Below are 27,843 nucleotides of genomic sequence, written 5' to 3'. Positions count from 1 at the left end.
ACAGTTGATTAGAGGATCCTTACCTTTGCTGATCCTTTAATAGCATTTTGGACTCCTTGTGCTCCACGATTCCCTTTTATGGGACTTTTGCCAGATGCCTGGCACAATTGTCGCTCCTTAGCCTTTAACTCCTCCAACTGTAAAAAATAAACATAATTACAAAATAAATCACGCAGCTCATTTAAAATTCTACGCCTATTTCTAATAATTACACAGCTAACGTTAACACACATGTAATATAACCAAACACTGCAATTAGAGCATCTAATTACTAACCAACTGAATAGTACATTTTTGACGTCCACGCCCTTTTATAAATAATTAAAAGTTAAAATTTACACTATAAAAGGCAACTCGACTAACAAAAGGCATTGTATTGTTAATCAACAATGGATCGACAAAACAAGCGCTACTTTAGCTTTCATTACAAAGCCATGAAGTTCATGGGTTTCGGAAAATTCCATGACCCGGTGGAGAACAACTTTGACATCTATCCGACGAAAGCATACTTCGTTCTTTCCATAGTCTGTCAATCGATCATTGTTATTTACAGCTCGTTTGAAGCAACATTGGTCTACAAGAGATGGAGCAATAACAGCAACCACAACGCACAGTTCTTCGGGATCGTCACTCTGGGTGCTCACATCTTCGGCTTAATGAAGCTTTTTTCAATAATGAAGAACAACAAGATTATTCAGAATATAGTGAGAGTTTTGGAGGTAGACTGTAGAGAGTTCTATGTAGACGAAGATATTGAGAATTGGTCTATGAGCATCACCAAAGGAGCGACCGGTTTCTTCCTGGTGAGCGGAGAGGTGACAATGTTCTTCATGTGCGTGTACACCTACATACTCAACATCATGAAGAGCAGTAAATCGAATACGTTCCCTGCTTATCCCTTATGGGACCCGAATGAAAATATACCTGAAGTCATCAACTTCCTAGTGAACTCTATATCCATCATCTGGATTGGGACAAGTCAAATGCTATGCGACTCTCTGATTGTTTCCATAATGGTACACATCAGCGCCAAGTTCAAAATGGTCCAACATACAGTGGAGAACGTCGGAGCTAACTCTATCGATATACTCAAATCAAGATTGAAAGAGACACATGGCGCAATTTCATTAAATGAAGAAGATATACCAACTCAGAAACAGCTTCTAATGACTTACTTCAGTCAAGAAGACTTTAACGAAGCTATGATATTATCTTTGAAACAGGCGATCAAGTATCATCAAATAGTCGTCAAGTAACAAATCCCTTAATGACATTATTTAAATCATGCATTAATTATCTTATACTGTTTTAAAATATTTTAGCATCACCGTAGACCTTCAGAAAGCTTACAGTGTGGGATTCTTAGCTCAAACTTTTTCTAGTTTCTACGTGATTGGTATCACTATGGTTTTAGCGGCACTTGTAAGGCATCAATATATACAGACTCGCCAGAAAAATATATTCGATATATGACATCACTTAAATATCTTTCAGCAGTAGTTTATATATTAACTGGCGAGCCTGTACTCTTTTATGTTTATTAGCTACCTTTAACACTAATTTTTTTCAGGATATGTCCAATATCTATAGTCTGCGGTTCATCAACAATCTCGGTTTCCTGTTGACAATATTTTGGCAACTTTTTATGCAGACATACAGCGCCAACGAAATCACACTGCAGGTTTGTCATCAAAGCTTTTTTCCGACAATCTCTAAACGCGACTGAGTTACAAATGAGTTTTTTTTAGTGGGCATTTTGCACGTGTTTGGTGTAGGAATGTACCCGGATTTAGATATGTTACGCCCATTTTTCTGCTCTATTGTCAACCAAAACTCAATTGTTCGAAATCAATAGACTTCAGAGGTGCGTCGCCACGAGGCGATTGATTTTCCTGCTATGAATCACTCGATAAATAGCAAAAGTTACGCTGGCCAATGTTTTTGGTGGATACCAGTTTTAACACAAATACAGTCGATGGTGTACATATCATTAATTTGGAATTATTACATAATGAGTTTTATCCCAAAATTTTTTAATAAAGGATTGAGATTTTTATGTAAGTGAAAAGTTATACCATTATGCATAAATTAGTCCTTATGTAAAAATATGAATTAATTTCAGTGCAATAATTTTACCACATAATTTGCATATTATATTTCTACTTGTGGTTTTGTATACACGTTTTTATTTTTAATTTGAATAAATTTTACACAACATAAAGATCAATAGAATGCACATACATATATTTAATTGGGCAATATTTAAATAGTTTAATGGTCAGTATTTTATTAGCAAATGGTAAGTATTATTTAACTGTAATGGTCAGTATAAATATTATATTTGTTCAGTATATCTTTTAAATTTGGGCAATATCCGTGATTATAAAAATGTGTTTATTGCTCTTCTATTTGATGGTGTGCAAAGACTTTTCTAGAAGCTAGATACATACATACATATGTATGTACATATATTGAGGACAATATAAATGTACATTTATTTTACATATTGTCCATTTAAATTATCCTCGTCAGCATTAAATACATATCTTTGTTCAATAAAAATATTACATTGAGCACTATTTTATCTATAGTGTGCATTAAAACGAATTAATTGTGCATTAAAATAATAAAAAGTAGTATCAATATTTTTTTAATTTTTGCCAGAAGTACAATTTAAATTAGCAATATATCATTTTAAAAAATATAATATGTAAATGTAAAAAAATATTATAACATTTATAAATATAAATGGGTAATAAACTATTTATTTTATAAATATCTTATAAAATATCTCGCTCGCAACTAAACTGATAGGTGGGTAGGTGCGAGCGAGCGTTAGTCAGAACAGTGAATACCCCATGAATAACTCTCAACGAATATACATTCAGAGTGATAAACGAAGCGGGAATAACGACAGAGCGGCGACGAAAAACACGTGTTGACATCTGACAATGTTGCCAGCCCAACCAAATAATTTGACCCTAAAATAACCTGATAATGATCATCTGTCAACTTAAAGCTGACATTGAGGTTCAAATATTGATCATATAATATACAAACTGGCTATTCTATATAACCATTCTTTATTTATACTGACCGATGTATAACGACCAATTAATAAAAATACTTACTATTTAAAATAAATAGTAAGCACTCATATTAATTGAAAATAGAATAAAACCGAATAAATATTTGCGACTGATTAAATTATAAAATGACTTTTATTGGGTCAGTGATTTTCCTAAGTTTTGGGCAATAATTTAATTAAACAGTCATAATTATATTTTGTACAATGCATAATTATATTTTGACTGAATGTTAGGAGAGACTCATAATTAGCATTGCAAGACATGAAACGAAATAGCTCTATAAAAATTACAAATAAATATTTGTAAACATCATAAACAATCCTGTCATAAGTAAATAAAATTACTAGACGTTTATTCGTATAAAAACACTAACCGAATAATTGTATATTATATGTTTCAATATAATTAATCATATAAAGAAATAGTGTATAGTACATCATTTTCAGAATAATCTTATTTGACATAAATAATATAGAAACGTCAATAAATATTATTCAATCAACGCAATTTTTTTGTGATATTTTACTCATAAACTCTTATAAGAATATACTATAAGTTAAATTACAGCACAGCGGCAAAGTTTAGAATTTATTATAAATAAATTGTTATATTCTAAAAAGAAAATTACAAACGATCCCATATAATTGCCCAATACAAAGCGACTATCGAACACAAATGCTTTACCAAACAACGACAAGAGAGAAATCGACATATTCGGAAGAGCAACTAAACTTACGTTGGCCGCGCAGACTTTCAGAAACCATTAGTGATAACCACCGTAATCAAAACTACTGAACAGCTTGTTAAATATAGGGTAGGCTATAAGTTTTTACACTTTTTAAATCGCTTCTGAGGCGCTAAGGAGAGGCGCGTGTGTGCCAGCGCCGAGAATATGCTACATGGAAATTTAGTCGTAATGGATCGCTTCACGGGGGAGCAACGCAATCTCTCACATGTTTCGCATTTCATAAACATCTCTTAAAATGCATTGAATTTCATTTAAATTTAAGTACTCTATTTCTACACAGCTTCCACATTTTCACCGTTTAATTTGATTTTTTCAAGTTCACACAATATTTATTTATATATATTTTCCTCCATTACAAACGTACACAAACAGATACAGCGCAACACAAAGTCGACTGATCAAGTTGAAGCAAGTCTGAGGTCTTTTAACTAGCACGAATGTCCATCAATCAGGTGTTACGTTGCCTAGTCGTATTATATATTGTAGACCGAGCTTAATGTAAATAATATATAGCATATTTACTAAATATTCTATATCAGGTATAACTTTTCATTAAATTAAATTAAATTTAATTTAAGGATTTTCTAAAAAAAATCCGTATCCTTTTAATAAAATATGTTTTTAAACACAATGGTTTTGAGCACTGGCATGACACGAAATGGACGTCATATTTTTCCACAATCGCGATTACACGCGTGACATCATCTACCAGGGGCCATTGTCACGCTCAGATGTTGGCCAACGCATCAAGAATGGTGACCATAACCATAGCACATTTTGGAAACGAGTGACAACGAGTCACGTGGGTGATTTTTATTGCCACCAAGGATAACGATCTGTCGTGGCGCACATGCCCACGCGAGATAAAAGCCCAAAACGATGTACATTTGAATAACAACAATCAAAAGTAAAAATAAACAACATATTAGATTTCATATTGATAAAAATATACATCTAATAACTTAATACGAGTTGCCTTTCAAATAATCTGCCAACGCTAAATATCAAAATAATACATTATGTTGCTAGTATGCAAAATATCGAATGCATAATGTGGATTATTCTTATATAATTTTAAAAGTATGATTTGAATATCACTAATTAAAATTTTAAACAATATTTTGTGTTATACAATAAATAATCAATTATTTAATAGCAATTAAAACACAGCTCTAGTAAATTGCATAATAGTTGCATAAAACTTTTATAATACATGTTATGAAACACTTTGACAGATATTAATGTGCTTTTATTTATAAAAATCCATTCGTAGCGGTTTGGATAGAATAAAATAAATACGAAAAATCCGTTATTATGCGTCGTAGGTGTAAAGTCGTAAAATATCATTAATTAATATTTTTTTTATTTCTATAAAGCGATTGAAATGTTTTTTGCATAACCTAGTTTCAAATACATCAAGTATTTTTTCATGCTTTTATGCATTTTTAAATGTGACAGATAATATAACTACTCAATTCAAATTATATGCCCAAAACATAATTAAAATTTATTTATTGAACGCTAAATAGCCGATAATTTAAGTGTTATGGCCACATACGTCAATTAATCGAGTATCAAAAGATTGATTATGTTATCAAATTAATTTATAACAGGAAGCTAATTCGCAACGGCACATTACAAATCACATTACATTTTTCTGCACAGTTATCAATTATTTATTAACCATTATTATACAACGTGACATCATTATTTATTATACTAAAATCGCTTATGGCCAAAAAAATGCATGTTTATATACTTCTATTATAGAGAAAATAATCACATTGCTTAATCTCAATACTATTTAAAGGAAAGTGAAAGCATTCTTGTTTTTATTACACATCTTTCGTCGCTAATTAATTTCAGCTTGCATTTTAATAACGCAAACGATATCACAAGTTTTCAGCGTAACATGCAAATACCACATTCTTGCAGGGCTGTCAACCGTACTTAATTTAAAAGGGTACGAGTAATGTATGTACGTATTTACAAATACAAATTTTAGTTAATCCTGTATTTAACTAAACTTATAATAATAATACATATTATTTTACAATTTATAAGTTTAATTAAAAAATATATGTATTTTTTTAATAAATACAAATACATAAATAATTATTATTTATATTGAAAATTCTATTAACAAACCACTGACATCTATCCACGACTAGCAAAACTATTTTTCACATAGATTTATAACTGATTTATGTGCGATGCTATTTTTAATTATTTTTTAAAACATATATTTTTTATTTTTAGGCTATGAAAATATCAGAGAGCGCCTACTCTTCGTATTGGTATTTGGCAAAAGACGACAAAGGAAGAATTAAAAGGCTACTGATACCCTTACTGATAAGAGCTCAACGTCCCTTATATTTAACAGCCGGAAAATTTTCCCCAATGTCCAATACCCTATTTGTTACGGTTGTTATTTATCATATGTTTTCTCTTTATATTATATAATATTTATAAATGTGTCGATTAATACAACTTATCAAATATTATTTCAGATATCGCGGACCGCTTATCAAATATTTACACTGATTATTACGGTTATATCAAGAGATAAATCGTAAAAATAGAGGGTTTTTTTCAATAATGAAATATAATAATAATGTTAAATATGTGTGAATTTATCGTTTGGAATTTTTTTAATATACTAATTATTATTAATTATATTTTTTTAATCATAATTTGAATAAAGATTATATTTATTTACAAGATCAAATACTTACAAGTTGAGCCGTCTGCGCCCTTGCCTTCTTCTCCAGCTGCTGCAGCTGATGAACATGAGCTTCGTGTTGAGCTCTCAACTCTCCTGCTTTTCGCTTATCCGCTTCTGTCAACACCTATCAACAAAATATACTTAGTTCATTTAAATTATTAAATCTACACAAATTTTTTCGCGAGATGAATGCAGCTCTTTCGTGATATCTAGCTCGCAGCTTCCTAGTAGAATACCATTTAAAATATATTCGGCCCACGGTGTAAAAAAATATTCTGATAGATTACGAGTGTGGTATGCATAAGTAGACCAAAAGGCAAGAAAATGATAACTGGGAATTTTGCCAAATATGAGTAGAGCAATACACTGAACTTGTGTATTGCTAAAAAAACGCACTTAACGCACTTAACCTTAAAAATGTATTTATGTAACAAAACGTTGTTGGCCGTTTTCACATGTCATTTATATTTGTATATTAAATGTTAGGTTAACAGAAAAGTATCAATATATCATTTACGGCATAAACGTGTCAAATAATATATAATATTTACGGTTATGTTATGTATGTCCTACATAAAATATCTTGACTTATTTAAGAAAGCAAAATACCTTTAGCTATCATTTAATTGAAGACATTACAAATTATAACTGTTATTTTTAAATTAATTAGTTTTTCCTTTATCAAACATTGCATTCATCATTCTTCATATACAATTTTGGTATTTTATAACATATAAAAACACAGAACAATTCCAAAATATCTAAATATCTTTAAAATTTATTTGTGTCATTTAGCATATTCCTGACTTTTGGATCTTCACATAACACCTTTCAGCAAAATATTCTTACTGTCACCGAATTTTTAATGGTTTCCAGAAATATTATATGGCATTTTTATACACATATTGGTTATGTTTTAAAATATAAAGTATCTTAGGCATCTTAGGTGAGTAGGATAACTAAAAAATTCTCACCTCAGCAATTTGTTAATATAATATGAATATACAATAAAAATGTCAGTTTCAACTCTGAGATAAATGAATAGAATGTATTTGTAAAAATTAACAAAAGAATCTAACTACGCATTTAATCTTTAAAATTAATCATTTTTTGTGACTATAATATAAAATGCCAGTTTAAAATTGAAACATTGAAAAATTTTGCGTTACAAGGATAGATTTTGGCATTTTTTTAAATAAAGTAGCAGTTTTGCAAAGATTTCTGAATTTAGAACTATTTGAGAATTTGTGTTATAGAAGATTATCTTTAGGAAGTCTGGCTTTTAAATTAAAATGGAATTCACCTTTTCACAATGAGTCTATATTTCTACCGATTAATTATAAAATATCACCTGAAGTTTCCTTTGCAAGCACTTATTTGAGGCCTTGATAGCCTCTAGCGAAGCGGCCATAGCGTTATCACCGCCTGGACTAGGAACCGTGACGCAGCCTTTCAGGGCACTCCTCAGCTGCCCTTCCAGGGAGGCTTCCCTTCTGCGAGCTTCAGCCCTCTCTCGCCGGGATTCAGCCTCGTGTTGAGCCTTCAGCTCTCTAAGGGCGCTCCGTTCACCCTCCAGAACCTTCTTTAAAGTGGCATTGTCCAGCTGCAGCTGCTCCATCATTTTCTGTTTCTTCAACTCACATTCACTCATTGTTCTCAATCTACTCTTTGGACTCTCAGACTTTTTTAATTGACACTTATCATGAGGCACTTCCAAACGAGCTAAACACTCGTCTGTAGTCTTCAGCTCTTCTTTGACTATTTGGTTTTGTTGTTTGTCAGTCTTGATTCTGTGTCTCCTCTGTGGAGCCTTTGGAGAAGGAGGCTTCGTATCCATTATTTTTTCGGAGGTCGTATCGGCCATTTTCTTTTTATTTTTATTTTCGTTTCGTTGGTCTCCGCGGTCGCGGTCTCTTTGTTGAACTTCTTCTCACCTCACCGGTCGGCGATGGAGCTCTTTCTGAGAAGCACCTTTCGCCACAAGAGATTCTGTCACCTTTGTGACGCACCAGGTGAGTCACTCATCGGCGATGGAGATGTGTGTAAGGTCTGTAAAAAAAAACACGTACACCGTTATTTAAACATAATGTTATTATCTGATGTACACTTTCCGCAACAAGGAATTAAATTGTTCTGGGAACACTAAATGTTTATTTATTTCAAGATGAACAAGCACAATATGAACATGTAAATAACGAAGGTTTGGATTCGAAAAATAATTAAGAAATCAATACAATTATTCAGAAGGCTATGAAAAATATACACATATTGTACAATCTTACAAATATAAGTTTGTTCAAGAAAAAATAAGTAATCGCTAATTTTGTATTGCAAGATACTATGGAACAGAATCGAGATAATGATCATACGATTTTTAAGAATAAAAGGATCGAGAAAATACAAGCTAACTGATTTACATATCAATTTTATTATCGCATCGCTGAATGGCGTTAAAATCACATGGAATGGCATATAAACACTCAAAAGTATTTTTGGCGACAATATAGAATAATCATTCGAATGTTCGAGTATTGAAAATTCAACGTTGTTGAAAAATTAATGTCTAAATGTTTATTGATATTAACTAAATTAGTCACAAGAACTTGCTGTAAGCTAATAATATGAATTGCTTTATTTATGTGCCTCGAACTTTTTAAGAACGTAATTGTATCGTCGGCGTAAAACAAACCATTAAACGGCATGCATTAAAATTAAATTACATTTAAAGCACTTGCACAAAATCATGAACAAAGCCGATAGGGCACATTTCCGACGAACAATTGCATTAAAATAGGTATCAAGCATCATTTAGTCGAATGATAACGTTGCTGAATCCATCACCATTACATATAAGTATGTATTAGACAATAATAAATAGTCTAGCTCCACCCCAATTATCATTATTGGTCAGATGATCGAGAACTGGAAGGGACGTGAGACTTTCCCAATTCTTATGTATATATAAGCCAGAACAAGGCCATACTGAATCACTTCTTTCATGAACTTTCTTTAGACACTTCAGTCAAGAACTTCATTCAGAACCATCGTTTCGCTTTCGATATTTATAAGATGCATCTTATATTTTTTTATGAAAATCTGATTAAATTTACGGCAAAAATATGAAACCTGTGAATTTGAATTTTACCAAGGGTGGTTTTGCTGTATCCTTTTGCTATTATTGAAAAGGCACAGAACGAGTGAAATACTCGTCAGAGCGTCAAGTGTTAAACAGCTGACAATATCATTTTTGAAACCGAAGCTACCTAATTTCCGAAGAAGCTCGTGACAAACTTTTTCGAACGTTTTTTGAAGTTTGATGTAGACTTTTGTCGCCATCTTCGAGACGCATAAGAGGTTATTGACCATAGAAAGACGCAAACGAAAACCGCATTGCTGGTCCTCTAAAACCTACTGACAGTGATTTTGGATACCCCTTTTAAGTGTATCCAAAGAATGAAAGAGAGACTTTTGCTATTTTTTCGTATCGATATACTTATTATAATTTCTTACATTAGTACATTGTAAAATGGACTCATATTAACATTTTAATAAATGGTAAATAATACTCATATCCTTGACAAAATTGATCTCTCTTGGGAAATCTCTTTATTCGTATTAACAGTTAAGTTGGCCAAGATTAATCTTACAGAGTTCAATTAATATCAATAAAACACTAAAAGTTGGCCATTATTTCTCTAGCAACCTAATAAAATGTATAACACCGCCCAACGTATAACAAGCCACTTGTCATCTGACCATTTTGGTTTTGAAAATGAATCATCAATGAGAGGAGGTGGAATTTATAATGATTTAGATACACAGTCTCCTACGCCAAACAGCAAACGACACAAAAATATAATTAAATATATAATATTTTTCATATAGGACGAAGCCAGTGACAAGTTTCTATCAGTTTTACTGCTTTATTGCAGTTTATTAAATAATTTATTGTCTACATTGTTTTCGCAAGTGAGACGAGGTGTGTGGGTTCTAAATTGTCGAATTCACACACATAATGGACCGTCATCATTCACGCATTCCAAAATTTTAGGACATCACCCACAAACTCAATAAATTTGCGAATTTACAAGTGTTTCGACAATTTGAAAATTGATTGACGAAAGTTCAAAAGACTTTTGATTAATTATAGAAACTATATACGTTCGATTGGAACTGATTCAAGTCGGTTCTTTAAGGTCAAATTGCTAGCCATGCTTGATATAAATATGTACAGGATGTCCGAAAATTCAGAACTATGTTTTTTTCACATTTTTATTTTTACGTTTTCCCGAAATAACAATCATTATATTACGAAGCCATCATTAAAAAAGAGACACGCCTTTTGCTGTCAAATTCAACACAACATCAGGGCGTGATCGAAATACTAAATTATGATTATAACACTAGAATATTACTTTAAAACTTCAGCTTTATATCTTTAAAACTATATTCAAATACGTTTTTATTATGTTTTGAAGAAAAAGTGAATCGCTGTATGAGCACACATTTCTAATATTAAATATTGCGTACTATATTCCTTTAAAATTAGAATGAAAATTCTGTTTCAAGGTCTGGCGTTTTTCCGACGACTTAATCTATGAATATTTTTAGACTTTCGCACAAATATAAAATTGAATGTTTACACATACATTCTGACACAGATCTTTTATTTACATGTAGATACTAATAGGTAATCAATTAACAGCTTTTTTGTAATTTTTTCTTCGACACCTACATTTTATGATTCTGCAATAGAACAACAATCAATAATAAAAATTAATAATCGCCAATTATTAATCACATGTTTGTAGAACAGTCGTAAAGATATAAAAACGTACTATGTATATTATAGTTAGTTGAATAGAATTTGATTCACAATTGAATAAATGACGCGCTCAATTAAATTTTGAGGTTAGGTTCGGAATTAATCAAGCGAATAATTACAATTTTTTCTCGTCATTAATAATACCATTATCTTTTATTATTAGCGATGTATTATTACAATATAGATTAAATTACTCATCTAAAAATGTGTTTCATATTAATTTTACATTTATATTGACCGTCATTGTTAATTGCATTTGACGTTTAAAGACAAAACGCATCAAAATTTGCCCATTAAAAATACAAATCTTTTGAACAAAACTCCATAAAATTCGACCATTAAAGTGAAGCGAATAATAAATTGCTATAAAATACATAAAACGATTAAATTGGATGAGCGCAATCGCCGCTTGATTAATTCGAATGACCTTAATGCAATGGACCCTTTGTGCGTTCAAAGGGGCAATATCCCATACAATTCCTCTTCTATTATTCGTTAAAAAAAACACATACACGCACGTCGATTGTGATCGTCGATTGTCGCCAAATATCGGCATAAAATTCGCTTATCGTATTTCGTTCGTTGTCGTTTTCGCTTCTACTTTTTTCCCTCTTTTCGGTCGAAAGAAAGGTGGTGAAAATCGGGGCTGAAAACTGAGAGGATCTGAGGAGATTTTGGGGGTAAAGTTGAGCGTGGAAAAGCGACGCGTGGACCGCACGGAGGGACCGCGGGAGACTGACGAATCGTGTCTCTATTTGCGGATCGGTGGGCGGATCAGGCCGATGCCAATTGTTGCACATTGACATCCTCCAAATGGCATGTGCCAGTCGGGGGGGTTGTTTCGCAAACCGAAGAACATCCGGAAAGTCGCGCTTAGCATACGCCTCGAATAATATACGGATCATATTATCTTTGAGCATCTATAAAATTCAAGGCTACATGATAAAATCGATAAATATATATTTGTAATAAAATGTATCGACTTCATAAAAATGAAACATAAAATGCAAAGCTTGCACATGTTTGCGTAATTCGGAACAAATATCAAATTCAATGGAATGTCAATGTTATTTAGTTACCTTATAATAATATTTACAACCGTTATCATACGCATATACTATTAAAACGGAAATGACTGTCTATTTCTATTATAATTAAAAGATATGCTTTATATTATTTCTTACACAAGCGAAATAGATTTTTAAAATACACAATTAGATGCAATATTGAAAGGATACGTCGTATTTATTTTTTTTAAATCGCTGAAATTAAATATTAATTGATAATATCCACACATCATAAAAATAATGCAAGCTTTTTTTTAACGTATAACGTCTTGCAGTTTTGAAAGAAGTTATTTTGGTCCAGACACTTTATATGTTGAAGACTGAAATCTTTATATTCATAGGGAGCGTTTACTTATTAATTACTTATACAAATATTTAAAAACACTAAAATATTTTTTATATATTATTTACGCCATACTTTTTAAGAGGCTTTTAATAGATAAATGATCAAACATATTTAGAACAGCTCCGAGTAAAGAGCAACGAACGACTAACAAAAAGTGTTTGAAGCGTTTCGTTAGATGAGAACAATACTACTAAGGTCGCAACGGAAACGCTACTACGAATGTCTGAATATATGAACATGCCTAAATTGACGAATCGTCAAAGTGAAACACGTTCTGCAAACGTCATAACAAAACCGAGCACTTTGGGAGATTTTGCGCAGACATCGTTTAGGAGTAGAGAGAACCTCCAGTTACGTTCAAAAGTGATTCCGAGATCTTGAGTATAAGTTTAACTATCCATAACGTTCCTACTAGTAGAAATATTCTGACGGTGAATAAAAGTAGGGACAAATGAAAAAATATGTAATTTTTCGACATTAAAAGGCAGACGGTTGACGAAAGCCCATCTCCACATAGAACCTACAGCACTGTAGTTATAAAGAGTCTAAAGAAGTCCAAACCGAAAGCATCTATACAATTTTAAGTCATTAGTGTACAAAAATTACATCACTTACAAGTTTATAACACGATGAACAGTTTATAACACGATTCTAAAAAAAATAAGTTCCTAATACCTGTTTTTTTCTAAGAATATGAGACATGCAAAAATTACAAAAAAGAGTACTTTAAAAAAAAATGTAAATATATTGTTTAATTATGGATTATTACCAACTTTGTTTTTGCGCCTCCGCAATCTTGCGCCTGGGGGCATCTGTACCCATCTGTTCCCCCCCCCCCCTCTTTGCTACGGCTCTGGACCGTCATAGGTTACGAACTGTCTACGATCGCTCTAATAATTTAAGAATAATCGAGCTACGTCATCTGAGCAACAGCGATCGGACATTTATTTACTAATAAACCATGACAAATTTTGTCGAAAACTTTTTCAATATCAGTGTCGCTTCAAGAGATTTCGTGAGAAGCATGAAGTTGTAAATGCCAATGGAACCATACTCTCCGATGAAGTAGCAGTAGCAAAATGGCGCGGTCTTGTGCATCGTCCGGCACGTGCCGATTAGTCAGCGAGTGTCCGATAAGTTATCACGCAAAATAATACAATCAAGGGTAAACACCGAAACGTACAAAAATAAAAAGTTATTTATAATCTCAAAACTTTGATATCATTATTATTTCTCAACATATTTTTTTTATTTCGCGTTTCGTTCATTGTGATATCTTTATAGATTACTAATATGGCATTATTAACCCTTTGCACTCGTATTTTTTTTTGTTGGGGTAGTTTTGATGAGAGTTTGCATGGAACAACTACAAATGAAAATATTATTAATAAAGTTGAAAAACGTTAACAAGGTACATTTTAAAGTGAATTTCGAATAAACTATGTGACCAGATAATATATACGGGACATGTCAATTTCCAACATTTTATCTCACTGCTTGGATTAAGATCATCGTGACAGTTACATGTTCCATATTCAAGTAATTGTCTGTAAAAGACGATATTCATAATATATTTGAGATAATTTTATTCCAATAAATATTTTGTAATCCTTCAAGATATTAGTATTTCAGAAAATGAAAAAAAAATGTTTATTGATGAAGTTACAGAGTGCTATAAAACTTGGTTGGCATATTTGAGGAACTGGAATGAGCAAATTAAGCAAATATAAAGTTTTTATTTGAATTTTATTGGGAAAACTACCACACTATGAAAAAGTTCAAAAAACGTCTGATTTAGAAATATAAATAAATAAAAATGACCCCTTGAATCGATATTCTGTTCTAAAACGGTATATTACTAAATAAATAGAAGACGACTAAACAAAGTGGATAGAAACAGCATGCAATGATAAATGGACCAAGTTTTTTCTTCATCGCGAGGTAGAAGAACAAAAAATGTATTTAATTATTTTAGCTCTTATTAGCATTGCCTGCACATAATGCTAGCATGGAAAAGTTTTTTCTATCATTAAAGCACAATGGACAGATAAGCGCAATAGACTCGATATTATTGTAATGGAAAAAATATATTTATATTATAAAACTATAGTAATGTCAATTGTGAAGTTTTATATAATTTAATAAAATTAAACAACGAGAAAGAAATATTTTTTGAAACGCACTTTCTTACGATTTTTATTAAGAATGCATTACCTTGCCAATACAAAACCGACAAGAGGCAAACTATCGTCCATCGCGTCTATTCCCACCCGCGAACTGAAAGGTATTCCCGAAGGCCATGACGGCACGGTTTTTCCCAGAGGATTTTCCGATCGTGTATGGGGGAGGGGCTCGATCGATAGTTCTAATAGTGGTAGTTTATTCGGGGGTCTACTGTTTTGACACGTACACTAAATAAGGGAAGGTCAAGCTAGATTTAAGGTGATCAGGTTTTGATAAACAAATATTCGAGGAAGATAAAGGAGAAGAAATTGGTACGGGAGCTAAAAACCATGTAATTATATCTTTATATAAAATATTTTTTTATAGTAAAAAAAGAGATGCGATCATCGCTTCGTCGCTTCGTCGCTTCGTCGCGTTAAATTGAGCTAAGTGACCGGACCGGGGAATTGGACGCAGATAAGAGCGACGGCGGCGCCTCTAGCGGCGGCGGGCGAAAGCGCGGGTGACAGCTCGGTCGTCAGGATGAACGGGCTGACGTCGGGGCTGTCGAAGCTGTTCTCGCGCAGGAGCGATCGCCACACCCCGCCGGCAGAGATCGGCTTCCCGACGGACGTCCGCCAGCATGTACACGTGAGCAAAAACGTCGAGACCGGCGACCTGGAGGGGCTGCCGCCCGCGTGGCGCCGTCTCGTCGACGCCCACCTCACCGCCGCTGACCGCCACGACCATCCCGACGCCGCCTACCAGGCGGTCAAGTTCTACAACTACTCCATCAAGAAGAAGGAGGCCATCGAGCCGTTCAAGCCGCTGCTCACCGAAGAGGCTTTCAGCGAGGAGTCGCGCCGCATCGACCAGCTCCTCGACGACAAGAACGACGACAGGAGCAGCGAGGAAGACAAGGAGAGACTTCCGCCCCCGAAGCCGCTCAGGCGCTCCGCCCCGCCCGCGCCCGTCCTCTGCTTCGACAGCCTGCCCCAGCTCGACAAGGCTCCGGCCCTCTGCGACCTCTCCCGTATCGACGAGGACGGAGAGGACAGCCCCGTGCTGCGTCGCAAAGAGAAGCACAACGCCAGCTTGACCGACGAGCAGATCTACGAAGAGCTGCGCAGAATATGCAACCCGGAGAACCCGCACTTGCGCTTCGAGAGGATCAGGGACGTCGGAACTGGCGCGTCTGGTGAGTGAAACAAACTTATTATTTGCTTAACTCTTTTCAAAAATGAGAGGAGATCAAAGTCCTTCGACTAATCCAAATCTTTGTATAAACATAATATTCTATCATTTGTTTTTTTTTTTTTTTTAACCATTTGGCCTCGTTCAAAAATCTTCATACATTTGTTTTTAATAAATTAAAAATCAAATTTTTTAGGCATAAACTTTCCCTGTTACTGTTACATTCGTGCTCCATAAAATTCTATGATAAATCAAGAATTGGAAACATCTATAGTTATGTGAAAAATATTTAATTTTATTACAAATTACAAATGTTTTTTTAGCAAACCTAAAGAGATGTCTTTAGATAAAGATTTTAATATTCCGTTCAAACAATTTTCAATCTTAAAATATATGTAACAACTGTGATACAGTCGATTCCGCTTAATTGGATCACGGGCCTAATTCCAAGGAACAGAAACCAAATAAGGGAACTAATAGTAATTTACTTCGGTTATCTGGGACACCATTCCGTTTCATTAGGACAGTCAATTTAAATAATGAAAACGTTTTACAAGCTTCAATTGCTAATTATCCGGAATTTTTGATAATAGATGACAATTTAGCATGTTACAATGAAAATGAAGACTAGATGCAATTGAGTCAGTAATTCTAAGCATCAAACAGTAAGCGAAGGCGACGACAGTGACGATGAATGTGCAAAAATAGTATCACCGGATTATGTTATTTTAGGCAATAAGCGTATACAATAATAACAATAAAAAAGGCCTTGACTCATCCATGAATGGAAAATTAAATTTGTATGAACGATTTGATTCAAAAACTAATTCCTCTGTCTTATGACCATAAAAATATAAGCACGGAGTCTTTTCTGAGACCGAAAATCATAAAACCTAAAATTTCAACTATAACCAAACTTTTATGGTTCTCTACTTATTTTAAAAATGTGACGATTATAAAGCTGCTTCAAACTTCATAGAAAAATCTGATGGGTTTATTAGAAAAGAAGGGACATATTTTCAATGTTGATGCAACTGGGCTGTATTACAAAACGATACTGCTGGGTATATATTAAAATCATTAACCCTTTCCGCTCTTAAGGTGCGTGAACGCACCAGCGCTTTATATTACTCGTAGGGTGGGTTAGGCGCACCATTTCAATTAATGAAATATTACGTTAATTTTTGGGTATTTTCTGTGCTTGTTTTGAATGGCGTTTTTGCAGTGTGTAGACAAGAGTTTCAAGAAGCATATCTTATCAAAAAAATATCATTTTTATTTGAATCAAGCCAAGGAGAGCTCATTTATCGCGATAAGTCGGGGTTTTTTTGATGACTAAATTTAAATGCAGATGAAACGTAGATTTCTCCCGAAGGCAATGGTTGGCGATCGTCCTTCGGTAGACATGCATTGGTGACGTGACGGGTTTTCAACAGTGTCTCGGGTGTCCATAATTTATGTCTAAGTAAGACTATAGTTTAATTTTGTTGTAATTACTTATTTTTTATTTATTTTTTAGTTTTATTCTGAAATTATTTAAAAAAAAATAACAGCTGTTGCTGAATTTAGTGATTGTAATGATAATATTTTTTGTAATGATAGTGATGGGGAGGATTTTATGTTTGATTTTTCATCTTCCAATGATGATAGTAAAGAAAGTAACGTCGAAATTAGGCCTGTTGCCTTGAATCGAAGATGGAACAGGCAATTAAAACAATAGCGAGGAAGAAACGGTACCTCAAACAAATCGCACCACATCAGAAAATTGGAGAATAATAACTAGTAATGACAATGTACCTTATAAATAGCAATATTTCCACCAAGTGATAAATGTCCTGGGGCCCAAGTTCCCGCAAACTGTATACAACCTATTGATTATTTTCAATTGTTTTACACTGCTGAGTTGGTATACTAATAGAACTTGGGGACTTACGAAAAATAAAAAAATAATATTTTTCCATATTTATTTCTTTAATTTATAATAAATCAACATCCCACATATTATTAAACGTAGTGCTCTTTTTCGTGCATCACTTTGTTTATTTTTATATAAAAATATGCTATTTAAGCATTATTAGCTCGAATGTATAAAATCACAAACAAGTATGAATAAAGCACATCTAAATCGAATTTTGACTAATAGGAGAGCGCAAAAAATAATTATCCCTTCTCAGAAGTCAAAAATCCGCATTAAAAGCAATAAAATCGTGCAGTCGCCATCACGATTTTATTGCTTTTGACGTGAATTTTTGCCTTCTGAGAACTGATAATTGTTGTAGCGCTCTCCTATTGACCAAAATTCGGTTTGAATACACTTTTACTAATACTCATATCAGAAATTCGTAATAATATCAGTAAGGATAGCTATCATATTTTAAAAACATAGTGTAATATTCAAGTGCAGATAAACTATGGGGCAATATGCGAGATGAGACATGTCTTCTTCAACTTATTTTCTCCTAAGAGATATATTTTGGACTTGACCTAATGAAAGTTCTAAAACTATAATTAGTTTTAGAACTTTCATTAGTTTGAACAGCAATTGGACGTTTCGCAACTGTCAAATTTTAGAGCAGCAGATCAGTTAAATTATATTTTCGGTGATAGAAATATATATCTGCTGGTGAAAATGTATTTGGACTTAACTAGCGAAAATATAACTTTACCAAAAAATACACATTCGCTGTAACATTTATACATCAGATGTAAATGTATGTAAATACATATAGTACTACATACAGAAAAGTTGAAATCATACAATTTTACTAGCATCTGCCAGATGATTTATATTTTCACTGGTAAAAATATATATCTACTAGTGAAAAAATTCATAATCTACTAGAACCCAATATATTTACAATTAAATAAAAACACTTCTCAAGAGTGAAACATACAGAAATTTAGCAATATCTCGAAAACTGTTCCACTTTCTTAATTTCGGATTCAACACGATTTTACATAAAAAATTACTCAAAAAAGTCATGGGCCAGATTTTTTTTATATTTGTAAAATAGTGCTATTGACATGTCATCCGCCACACGTAGAAAATTCACATCCTAGCGTTAAAGTTGTGTATTTGCCTCCTAATACTAGAGTATTATACCTAAGTATTTTACAACCCATGAACCAAGAAGCTATTGCCACCTTTAAAAGTACCTACTAATTAATTATATAATAGCACAAAAAGAAAGGAATATATCAAAGTTTTGAAGGAATTTTAATATTATCTCAACCATTAATAATATAGGAATGGGATGGCAAGATTTATTATTATGCATGTTCAGAATACGGAAAAACTTATTAGGTATTACTTAGGTTTATTCAGCAACTTTGTCTCTTTTTTATATTTACATCGATAGAAATCAGGCCATCATAACCTCACTGATTACGTCTATGACTCGTGATGGCCTCACTCTAATAGTTTTATATGTATAAAACATTAGAGATTTTCATTTTTATTATCTAACAAATTTAAATAGCTTTCTGTTGATTAAAGGTATAAAAGCTGTTTTAGAGAAAGTAGCTCACGTTATCCTATAATGAATGAAGATGATTATAGTAAATATTTAATTTTTAGATTCAAATATTTGACTAGTAGTAACACAGGTAAATACAATACCACACAATATTAATTATTCCCGGAAAAAGATTTCAATACAATAAATTTCCACTTGCTGCAAAGATAACTTCTCAAATTCTGTAGCACCATTGTCCATACCAAAAATATATTATTAAAAAAATAATGGTTGTTCCTTATGCTTAATTATTTCCCCTAATTACGATATAAAGTATGACATAATAAAATATTTCTTACATAAACTTTTAAAATATCAACTAACAGTATTATTTTAGATTCCCACTGACTTCTTTCGCTACAATAATTATCTTGAAACGCCCACTTTTCATCAACAGTAACAATGCAATTTAGTGTTTGTTTGAAGCAGATCATATCTTAAGACACATCATATTATCTCTATTCTTATGTTGTATTCATGCATTTCATGAGATATAGATCTGTTTAACTAGAAACTGCACTGTCACCCACTCAAGATCCATTTGCTCAAATTTATTATATATGATTTAGAATCGTAATTCCCAAACGTCACATTTTTTTAGTATGTGTACTATCATTTCTATTTTCTACTCTTAATTGTTTAATTGCTCCATTTATTTACTAAATTATCTATTTTCTTTGTTAATGATGCACATGAAAATAATTTTATTTTACATTATTAATAGATCTATAACATAGAATCTGATTTTATAATATTCAAGAATATTATCCTTTCGTTTCGACTATATTACGTTCCTAGATAATAAAAATAGGAATTTTTCAATTGATTTATATTACTTTTATGCAGATATACAACAGTTTTACTCAATAAAACTGCCATATTATTAGTAATATAGATGTGTATTTGTCAATTTCAGGAACGGTGTTCATCGCTCGAGACTTGAAAGAGCACACGAAAGTAGCCGTCAAAGACATCGATCTGACCAAACAGCCTAGAAAAGAGTTAATATTGAACGAGATCAACGTCTTGAAAGAGTTCCAGCACAAAAACTTAGTGAACTTCTTGGACGCATACATGAGCTACGATCATCTATGGGTCATCATGGAACTGCTGGATGGAGGATCGCTCACTGACGTCGTCACCGAAGTGGTGATGAAGGAAGGCCACATCGCGGCGGTCTGCCGCGAGACCCTGCAGGCTATAGCGTTCCTGCACGCCAAAGGCACCATTCACAGAGACATCAAGTCAGATAACGTACTGCTGGGCATGGATGGGTCAGTAAAAGTGACCGATTTTGGATTCTGCGCGAACATCGCCGGCGACGAGAAGCGACAAACGATGGTCGGAACTCCGTATTGGATGGCGCCGGAGGTGGTCACCAGGAAGCAGTACGGAAAGAAGGTAGACGTGTGGTCTTTGGGGATAATGGCGATCGAGATGATCGACGGGGAGCCGCCGTACATGAAAGAAACTCCACTGAGGGCTCTGTATCTGATAGCAGCGATGGGAAGACCAAGCATATCGCGCTGGACCGAACTATCCCCGCTGCTCCAAGACTTTTTGGATCGGTGCTTGGAAGTGGATGTTTCGAGACGTGCTAACGCCGCCGAACTTCTCGAGCATCCATTTTTGGAGAACGCACTAGACTTGCGAACCTTGACGCCACTGATCAAAGCCGCTCAGAAAATTTTGCAAAAGAATTACGATTGATTTCCGAATTTGTGATATTTTTATACAAAACGAATTTTGATAAAAAAATATAATTTGTAGTACGTATAGTATTTCTGTGCCTTTACAGTTAGATTTTGACTGCGAGATTTGATTCGATATGGGTAGACCAGCAAATCTTGTCCATATAAAGTAGAGGATGAACTTCCATTACTTAAAATCTTTATAAATCACTTAGACTCGATTTTTCGTCGCTTTAAGCATGACGATCTACAGAGATTTAAATTACATGGTTTTATAAGATTAACCTCACATCTAGCCCAATTCAGATTCTGGTGTCTTGTGTTGAACATATAGGCCAAATCTCTCATTCCTAAAAAATCCTGCATTATATATTCTTCAAGCTGTCAAAAAATCTATAATTTTTGAACAGAATATTTGCCACACACTATGACCGTCATAAGGGAATCGTAAATGATTATGAGCCTTTGACATGCCAATAAAGAAGATGTGCCATTCGAATAAACATCGATGGCATGATCAATTACCTAAGTAATTTATATATGACCGCATTATATTGAATAAGTTAATTTTTATGAATATATAGTCAATATTATACTTTATTTTACTTATAGATTGAGTCACTAAAAATGGGATTCTACTAAAATTAATCACCGTAAAAAGAACTGTCATGAAAAATAGTCTTAAAACTTTTAGGAACATATCCTATGACCAACATACAGATGTTATTTAATTATAAAGAAGTAAACGTGCTTATCGACTCAATCTATAATATTTTTTATAATTTTTATCTATCAATTGATTACGTTCCATTTTTTGAATCTTAGTATTATAAAAATTCCATATTCAGTTTATTAGAATTTAATTCTTAAAAATATATCCCAACGCATTTATGTATCTGACTAAGAAAACATTTTGTAATCAGTATTTTATTAAAATAATATAATGGAATAATATATCTTTTAAAGGACTTGATCATTATCATGATTGAACTACTTTATTCGTAAATTATACTTTTATAGTATTTAAGATGAAGTTAAGTGCCAATACATTTAATAGTTTTATTATATAATTTGTGTTTTATCAATGCTTCTTATCATTATCCAAAGATATGTAGGTGAATATGTTGATAGCTGTATTATCATGATGTTTCGCGGACTAAGAGCTTATTTTATCGGCTCTCCAATTGCAATAAGTAGTTAATAAATACAATAAGAACGAGATTTACGCACAAATGATTATAAAAGGTGCCATTAAAGAAAAAAGGAATTGTTTTAAAAATGCATATTGAAATTTGGTGCTAAAATGTGTATGTATATTCAAAAGATTCAGCAATGACATTATACAATAAGTATATTTTTTTTATATTCGTGCTCATAATCGACCATTTAAACTTTAATGTAATATATTAAGCTTTTATATAACTGACTGATTTTTATTTTATAATCGAAGAGAATGACTGGCTTTGTCCAGTTTTAATTTTTTTTATATCAGTCACATAAATAGAACTAAATTTTGTATTTAGTTGTAGTATTCAAAAGAACTTATGTTATATTATGTAGACTACTTTTTTATATACATTTATATATAATAGATTTATGCTAAAAACAAAAAGCCAAAATAATACAATGGACATTGTGTATATAAATATTTTTTTTATTAAATCGATATATATATATATAAATTATGTTTTATTTATTTACAACCAAACATCTAAAATAAACTTTTTACTATTCTTCAGATCTTTCAGATGGTTTTTGGCAGATACTTCGGACATTTTTTTATTTTTCTTGAAATACGCCAAACAAAGAGATTCAATTTCCTTGATCATCTTATTGCTTCCACACAAATAAAATACAGCAGATTTTTCAAACATTTGATTCAGTTCGTCATCATCTAAAGAATCCTGAAATTTAATATATAAATCATAAGATTAGACTGAATAAATATATTAACCACTTCATCCTCGGGATTATTTTTAAAAAATGGTCAAAAATAATCACCTTTTTTTATTGCGATTTATTATGCGATGTGTTATGAAAATGATGGAAAAAATCAGTTTAAAATTATTTATTCATAATTATTTTTATTATTACTTTAAATTATTTTTTTTAAATTAATAAAAATTAAAAGTTGCCTCCTTTTCTGTTTCTTTTCATTCAAACTCTAAACATAAAATGGAAATACATATGTATGTATACGTAATGTTTGTTGTAAAATAAAAAAAATACCGTATAATACAGTATGGTGATTTTTGAAACAAGGTATGCATAAAGCAACCATGCATTCTGGACAATGGTATTGTGTGTCTCTTCTAAATTTTTTCCCATTCGCATCAAATAAGCTAAATTTTGGTTCTGATTTTTATGGATTTTACACGAATATATTTTACCATCTGGATATAATACGCAGTTCTGAATGAATAGATCCTCTGGGAAAATATTTGAAACTTACAGTTTCTGTTTTGTTACCTAATTTATGATGACATCCAGAAATAAAGCAAATATATTCGAATTGTCTTTGATAATTTCCGAAGTCCATGGAAGTGGGTGAAATGAAAGCAATCTGAACAGAAACGTGTAAAATAAATACTAGCATCATAAAGTGTCAGTTTTTATTTGATTTATGAGGGGTAAATGTCTTCAACATAAATGCACATATGAGAGAATGCAAAGATAGACACGTGTAAAAAAAATACTAGCATCGTAAAGCAGGGGTAGCCAACTCAAATGATCTTGCAACCACTTTGGAAATGCATCATAACATCGCGAAGCAGATATAAAATGATATATCCCCATATTAGATTTTGATACACTATAGACATTTTTTGGAGTGAAAAATTAAAATGTAATGAATTATTATTATTGTATTTACTATTATTCTTACATGTAAACATAGAAAATATAATAATAATGATACTAAACGTACATTGTAAAAAAATATATAACACTAAAAATTAAATATAAAAAAAATTTAAATAAAAATGTTCAAGGCGAGCCGCGGGTTGGCCACCCCTGTCGTAAAGTGTCATTTTTTTTTATTTAATTTATGAGGATCAAATTTCTTCGATACAAACGCACATATGAGAGAATGCGTAGTAACGCAAGATATTACGCAGAGCGGTTTTTTTTAATATAGAGTTCACACGCGCCCGTGCGTGCATGCGTCTAACGCCAAAAACATTTTGAACGCGCCCGTGCGTATAAAAGGGTAAAGTGGTTAAAAGTATATTTAAATTACCTGTACGTATTTGTAATCGCTTCCTTCACATCTAGAATATGCAACCTTTAATTTAGACAATGTACAATCGTCTACATATTCATCTATTCTATTCTTGTAAATATAAAAAGAATATCTACAGCCGAAATAAAGGTACATTGGACCATATTCTAAATTAGGCATTTTTTTTCTTAAAGCTTGTCTTTCTTCCAAGAAACCGATGAATGGCGCTATTCCTGTACCATTGCAGATCATTGCAATAGGAACTGCTTGATCCTCCGGCATTTTAAATGTAGAAGTTTTGAAGTAGACTGGCAAGTCAATCAGTATCTAAAATAAAAGAATCGGTTAAAACATTTTAGTATAAGTTAACATAAAACAAAGGATCCAAGACACTCAAGTAGACTAATTTGTACAAAACTGCCTATGCAGATGACATAGATATGAACAGTAATCGCTAGATTTAAACATAAAAAAAATGCTAATATACTACATAACACATGGAATTCAAATCTGACATCAATTAAACGACGAAAAGCTTTACTATATTTAAAGGTTTAGCAGCAAATACTTACATTTTTAGTAAATAATACATCATCTAGCCACCCGGTAGTAACACCTTTAGAACAATCGGCGAATTCCACTAAAGAGAAGCATATTTTGATTTCATCTCTATTGACGATAGGTGAGCTGCATATCGTGTAAGGTCTAGGCATTAAACGCGGTAAGTGTTGCAGCAGCATAGCGATCGGTGGAAGACAAGAAGGAAATAGATCTAAAAATCTACATATTGATAAATTTTTCTTTAAAATTTGTTCATTGTATGAATCTCTATCTTTGTAGATTCTCTCCATTTGGCATAGTTCACTCTTGTCGCGAGTGTGCAAACACATTGTCTTAATCAGACTCTTGCTGAGCAGTCGTCTGATATCGATAAAGTGTCGAAAAGTACATTTCAAGCTGCCGATGGTTGGAATGTGTGGAGGAATTTTAAAATCTGAACCACTGTGCAAATCGTATTTTAGATCACGTTGATCTTGCAGATTTAATCTTTCCAGCAATCGATCGACTTCATCGGCGTTGTTCTCGGGTAAAATTCCAATAATATCGCCAGGATGAAAATCCAATAAAGATTCCTAAAAAAATTCAATTTAAATTAGTCTAGCTCAAAGCATTCGTGCCTCACTACTTATAATTTAAAACTTCAAGGCAAGAACAGATTGATGTTTTTTTATTTATTTTATTCACGCTGCCACTGCAGCATCCAGAATTTAAACTCATTCTAAAATTGTGTAAGTTATTCATTATATAAATCAATCTCTACATTTTTAAAACTTTATGTAAAGAGGTAAGAAGTCTTCTTTCCACTCTGCTCTTTCATGCAACAGTAAGGCAGCTTGCATATTAAAAACAATCAATCAAGAAAAAAAAAATTAACTGTTTTTTCAAATGATACTACTTCAAAAATCAAATTCAAGGAATATGTTTTATTAACTTTTGGGCGGAGACAAGAATATCAGAAACTTCTTGACAATGTGCTGTAGTAAACAAATATTACAGAAAATGTGATTATGTATGGCCACTGAGACATTACGGTTGACCACCCATAACAGAAATAATGACTCAAGTAAAAACATAAAAGGTACCAGAGAGTGTAGAGATTTTTGCTTTGGCCTAATTGGGCTTCAACTTCAGACTGCGCTACACACAAGGGTTTTGAGTTTAAGGGGCACTCGAAGCGAGCGGACACCATTACTGTATTCAGCACTAGAGTTTGGACCACTGTTATTTATTTACAGTTAAAATATGGTTTGAAATAACAGAAACTATATAAATTACAATCATATATAATTACCACATATAAAAAGAAGTAAAAATTATATTAACCCTTTAAACGCCAGCGACTTTTAAATGAGTCACATGCTAATTCTCTTCACGGGTCAGTATCTCTTTCTAAAAATACTTGGATTACTGATAAATTTAGCTAGTACAATAATCTTTAATATTTAATTAAATTGTAATTTGTAAATAATTCGTTAACTTGTTACAAAAAATTAATTTGTAAAAAAAAATAATCAACAAATGACGCAAAGTGAGTCGCTGGCGTTGAAGTGGTGAAGTATAAACTGATTTTCGACAAAAATATGTCTATAACTAAAAATTAAATAATAAATTTAAATACAAAAAAATCAATATTTACGGAATTATCGAAGGTCACTTCTATAACCTTGTTATCTAAGTCACTCTGAGATAAAACACGTGCTGATTTAACAGGCAAATTTAATAGTTTTTGACCTTGTTGCAATAAAGGCTGCTTTGAAATCCGCAGCGGATTGATCTGCAAATGTAAAATATATAATGAAGCATGAAATTAATTAACTAAAACATGCATAGATTTATATTAACATAGATATACATTTATTAAGAAATATAGTTACATATTTTTCAGATTCATAATTAATGTGAAGAAGCATATCTGAAGAAACGGTAGGCATTATTACTAGAAATTATTGTATCACACGTGCAACACCTGCGAAGTGATACTTGTACATGAGCTGTCAAAAAAGTGCTGCCAGCGTAAAAATTATGTCAAACGAGCAAAATATGTTTAATATTAATTTAGATTTATTTCGCAATAAGAATGAACGAGTGTATAATTTTACCACTGTTTTTTTTTCCTTTTTCGTGCTTTCATTTGAATTTCATTAGTTCGTCAATTCAATAGAAAATTTCAGAGTTGACCCCTCCCAAATCCCATTAAAGAGAATCGCGTAGTTCTACGTTTATTAATTGGTTTAATTATCGCTGCAATGTAATTCTAAAATACAGAATTTTATTACCTCGTATTTTTATATAATATATTAAGTAAGGTGACCAGATTTTTAAAATATCTAAAGGGGACACTAAAAATAAAAAGGTCTTATCGGAAATTTTTGTCCAATGATATATTGCTGCGGGAGCTAAAAAAAGGTCATAATGAAATTTTTTACTCAAAGAGGATAAAAGAGTTGAGATTGTTGCACGAGCTCAAAAAATGAAAAAATGTCATTTCAAATATTTTTTTTGCGGATGAAAAATTGCTACTGAAGCAAAAAAAAAAATTTTAAAAATATTTGTTCAAGGAGGAAAAAAGAAGGACTTTATTGAAGAAGAGAAGTTTCTTCAAAGGAGGACATTTGGTCATCCTATATTAAGGCACATTAGAAGAACGGGTGTAAGTTTACTCACTGATAATAAAACCACTTGTTATGCACAAATTGAAA

The 27,843-nt window shown here is 32.3% G+C and overlaps 4 protein-coding genes across 13 annotated transcripts in view; 2 read left to right on the top strand and 2 right to left on the bottom strand.

Annotated features, from left to right (window-relative positions):
* The window catches only part of LOC148231248 (uncharacterized), a 121,883-nt gene extending 109,759 nt beyond the window's left edge, over positions 1–12,124 (bottom strand). For 5 of the 10 annotated variants that reach the window (XR_015810990.1, XM_088194545.1, XM_088194551.1 and 2 more), the window contains exons 1-4: positions 11,900–12,124; positions 7,914–8,611; positions 6,573–6,686; positions 24–137 (exon numbers count right to left, since the gene is read on the bottom strand). Coding sequence is in view for 9 of the 10 variants with exons in the window: in XM_088194545.1 (XP_088050671.1) it covers positions 24–137; positions 6,573–6,686; positions 7,914–8,426 (741 nt within the window). In the remaining variant the exon portion in view is untranslated. Of the gene's footprint in view, positions 1–23; positions 138–6,572; positions 6,687–7,913; positions 8,612–11,814 lie in introns of all 10 variants that reach the window. The other 5 variants (XM_088194546.1, XM_088194552.1, XM_088194549.1 and 2 more) reach the window with 2 other exon arrangements.
* On the top strand, positions 1,511–6,488 carry LOC148231249 (odorant receptor 4-like). The gene is made up of 3 exons (XM_088195452.1): positions 1,511–1,681; positions 6,097–6,261; positions 6,348–6,488. Exons 1-3 carry the CDS (start codon positions 1,574–1,576, stop codon positions 6,411–6,413), a joined length of 339 nt encoding a protein of 112 aa, XP_088051578.1. The 5' UTR covers positions 1,511–1,573; the 3' UTR covers positions 6,414–6,488.
* A 3,352-nt stretch (positions 12,125–15,476) lies between the features above and the next one.
* On the top strand, positions 15,477–23,045 carry Pak3 (p21 (RAC1) activated kinase 3). The gene is made up of 2 exons (XM_088194543.1): positions 15,477–16,161; positions 20,589–23,045. The coding sequence occupies exons 1-2, from the start codon at positions 15,507–15,509 to the stop codon at positions 21,380–21,382; spliced, it is 1,449 nt and encodes a 482-aa protein (XP_088050669.1). The 5' UTR covers positions 15,477–15,506; the 3' UTR covers positions 21,383–23,045.
* On the bottom strand, positions 22,997–27,148 carry LOC148231246 (methionine synthase reductase). Its single transcript, XM_088194544.1, has 5 exons — positions 27,019–27,148; positions 26,781–26,918; positions 25,156–25,716; positions 24,602–24,910; positions 22,997–23,267 (listed from the first exon to the last, which is right to left on the bottom strand). The coding sequence occupies exons 1-5, from the start codon at positions 27,073–27,075 to the stop codon at positions 23,061–23,063; spliced, it is 1,272 nt and encodes a 423-aa protein (XP_088050670.1). The 5' UTR covers positions 27,076–27,148; the 3' UTR covers positions 22,997–23,060.
* Between the last annotated feature and the right edge of the window lie 695 nt (positions 27,149–27,843).

Source organism: Plectrocnemia conspersa, unplaced genomic scaffold (assembly GCF_051122295.1).
Source record: "Plectrocnemia conspersa isolate PC_06_02 unplaced genomic scaffold, ASM5112229v1 ptg000010l, whole genome shotgun sequence".
In the NCBI taxonomy this organism is placed as follows: Eukaryota; Metazoa; Arthropoda; class Insecta; order Trichoptera; family Polycentropodidae; genus Plectrocnemia; species Plectrocnemia conspersa.
The sequence above is the reverse complement of the archived record's forward strand: the minus strand, read 5'-3'. Positions and strand labels throughout refer to the sequence as shown.

Excerpts from the sequence above, each read along its gene's own strand:
- LOC148231249 (XM_088195452.1), top strand. The coding sequence starts at position 1,574 with ATGTCCAATATCTATAGTCTGCGGTTCATCAACAATCTCGGTTTCCTG. Across the intron at positions 1,682-6,096 it reads CCAACGAAATCACACTGCAG|GCTATGAAAATATCAGAGAG; the intron begins GTTTGTCATCAA and ends TTTTATTTTTAG. Across the intron at positions 6,262-6,347 it reads CCAATACCCTATTTGTTACG|ATATCGCGGACCGCTTATCA; the intron begins GTTGTTATTTAT and ends ATATTATTTCAG.
- LOC148231246 (XM_088194544.1), bottom strand. The coding sequence starts at position 27,075 with ATGCCTACCGTTTCTTCAGATATGCTTCTTCACATTAATTATGAATCT. Across the intron at positions 24,911-25,155 it reads ATGTATTATTTACTAAAAAT|ATACTGATTGACTTGCCAGT; the intron begins GTAAGTATTTGC and ends CTTTTATTTTAG. Across the intron at positions 23,268-24,601 it reads GCGATTACAAATACGTACAG|GATTCTTTAGATGATGACGA; the intron begins GTAATTTAAATA and ends ATTAAATTTCAG.
- Pak3 (XM_088194543.1), top strand. The coding sequence starts at position 15,507 with ATGAACGGGCTGACGTCGGGGCTGTCGAAGCTGTTCTCGCGCAGGAGC. Across the intron at positions 16,162-20,588 it reads CGTCGGAACTGGCGCGTCTG|GAACGGTGTTCATCGCTCGA; the intron begins GTGAGTGAAACA and ends TGTCAATTTCAG.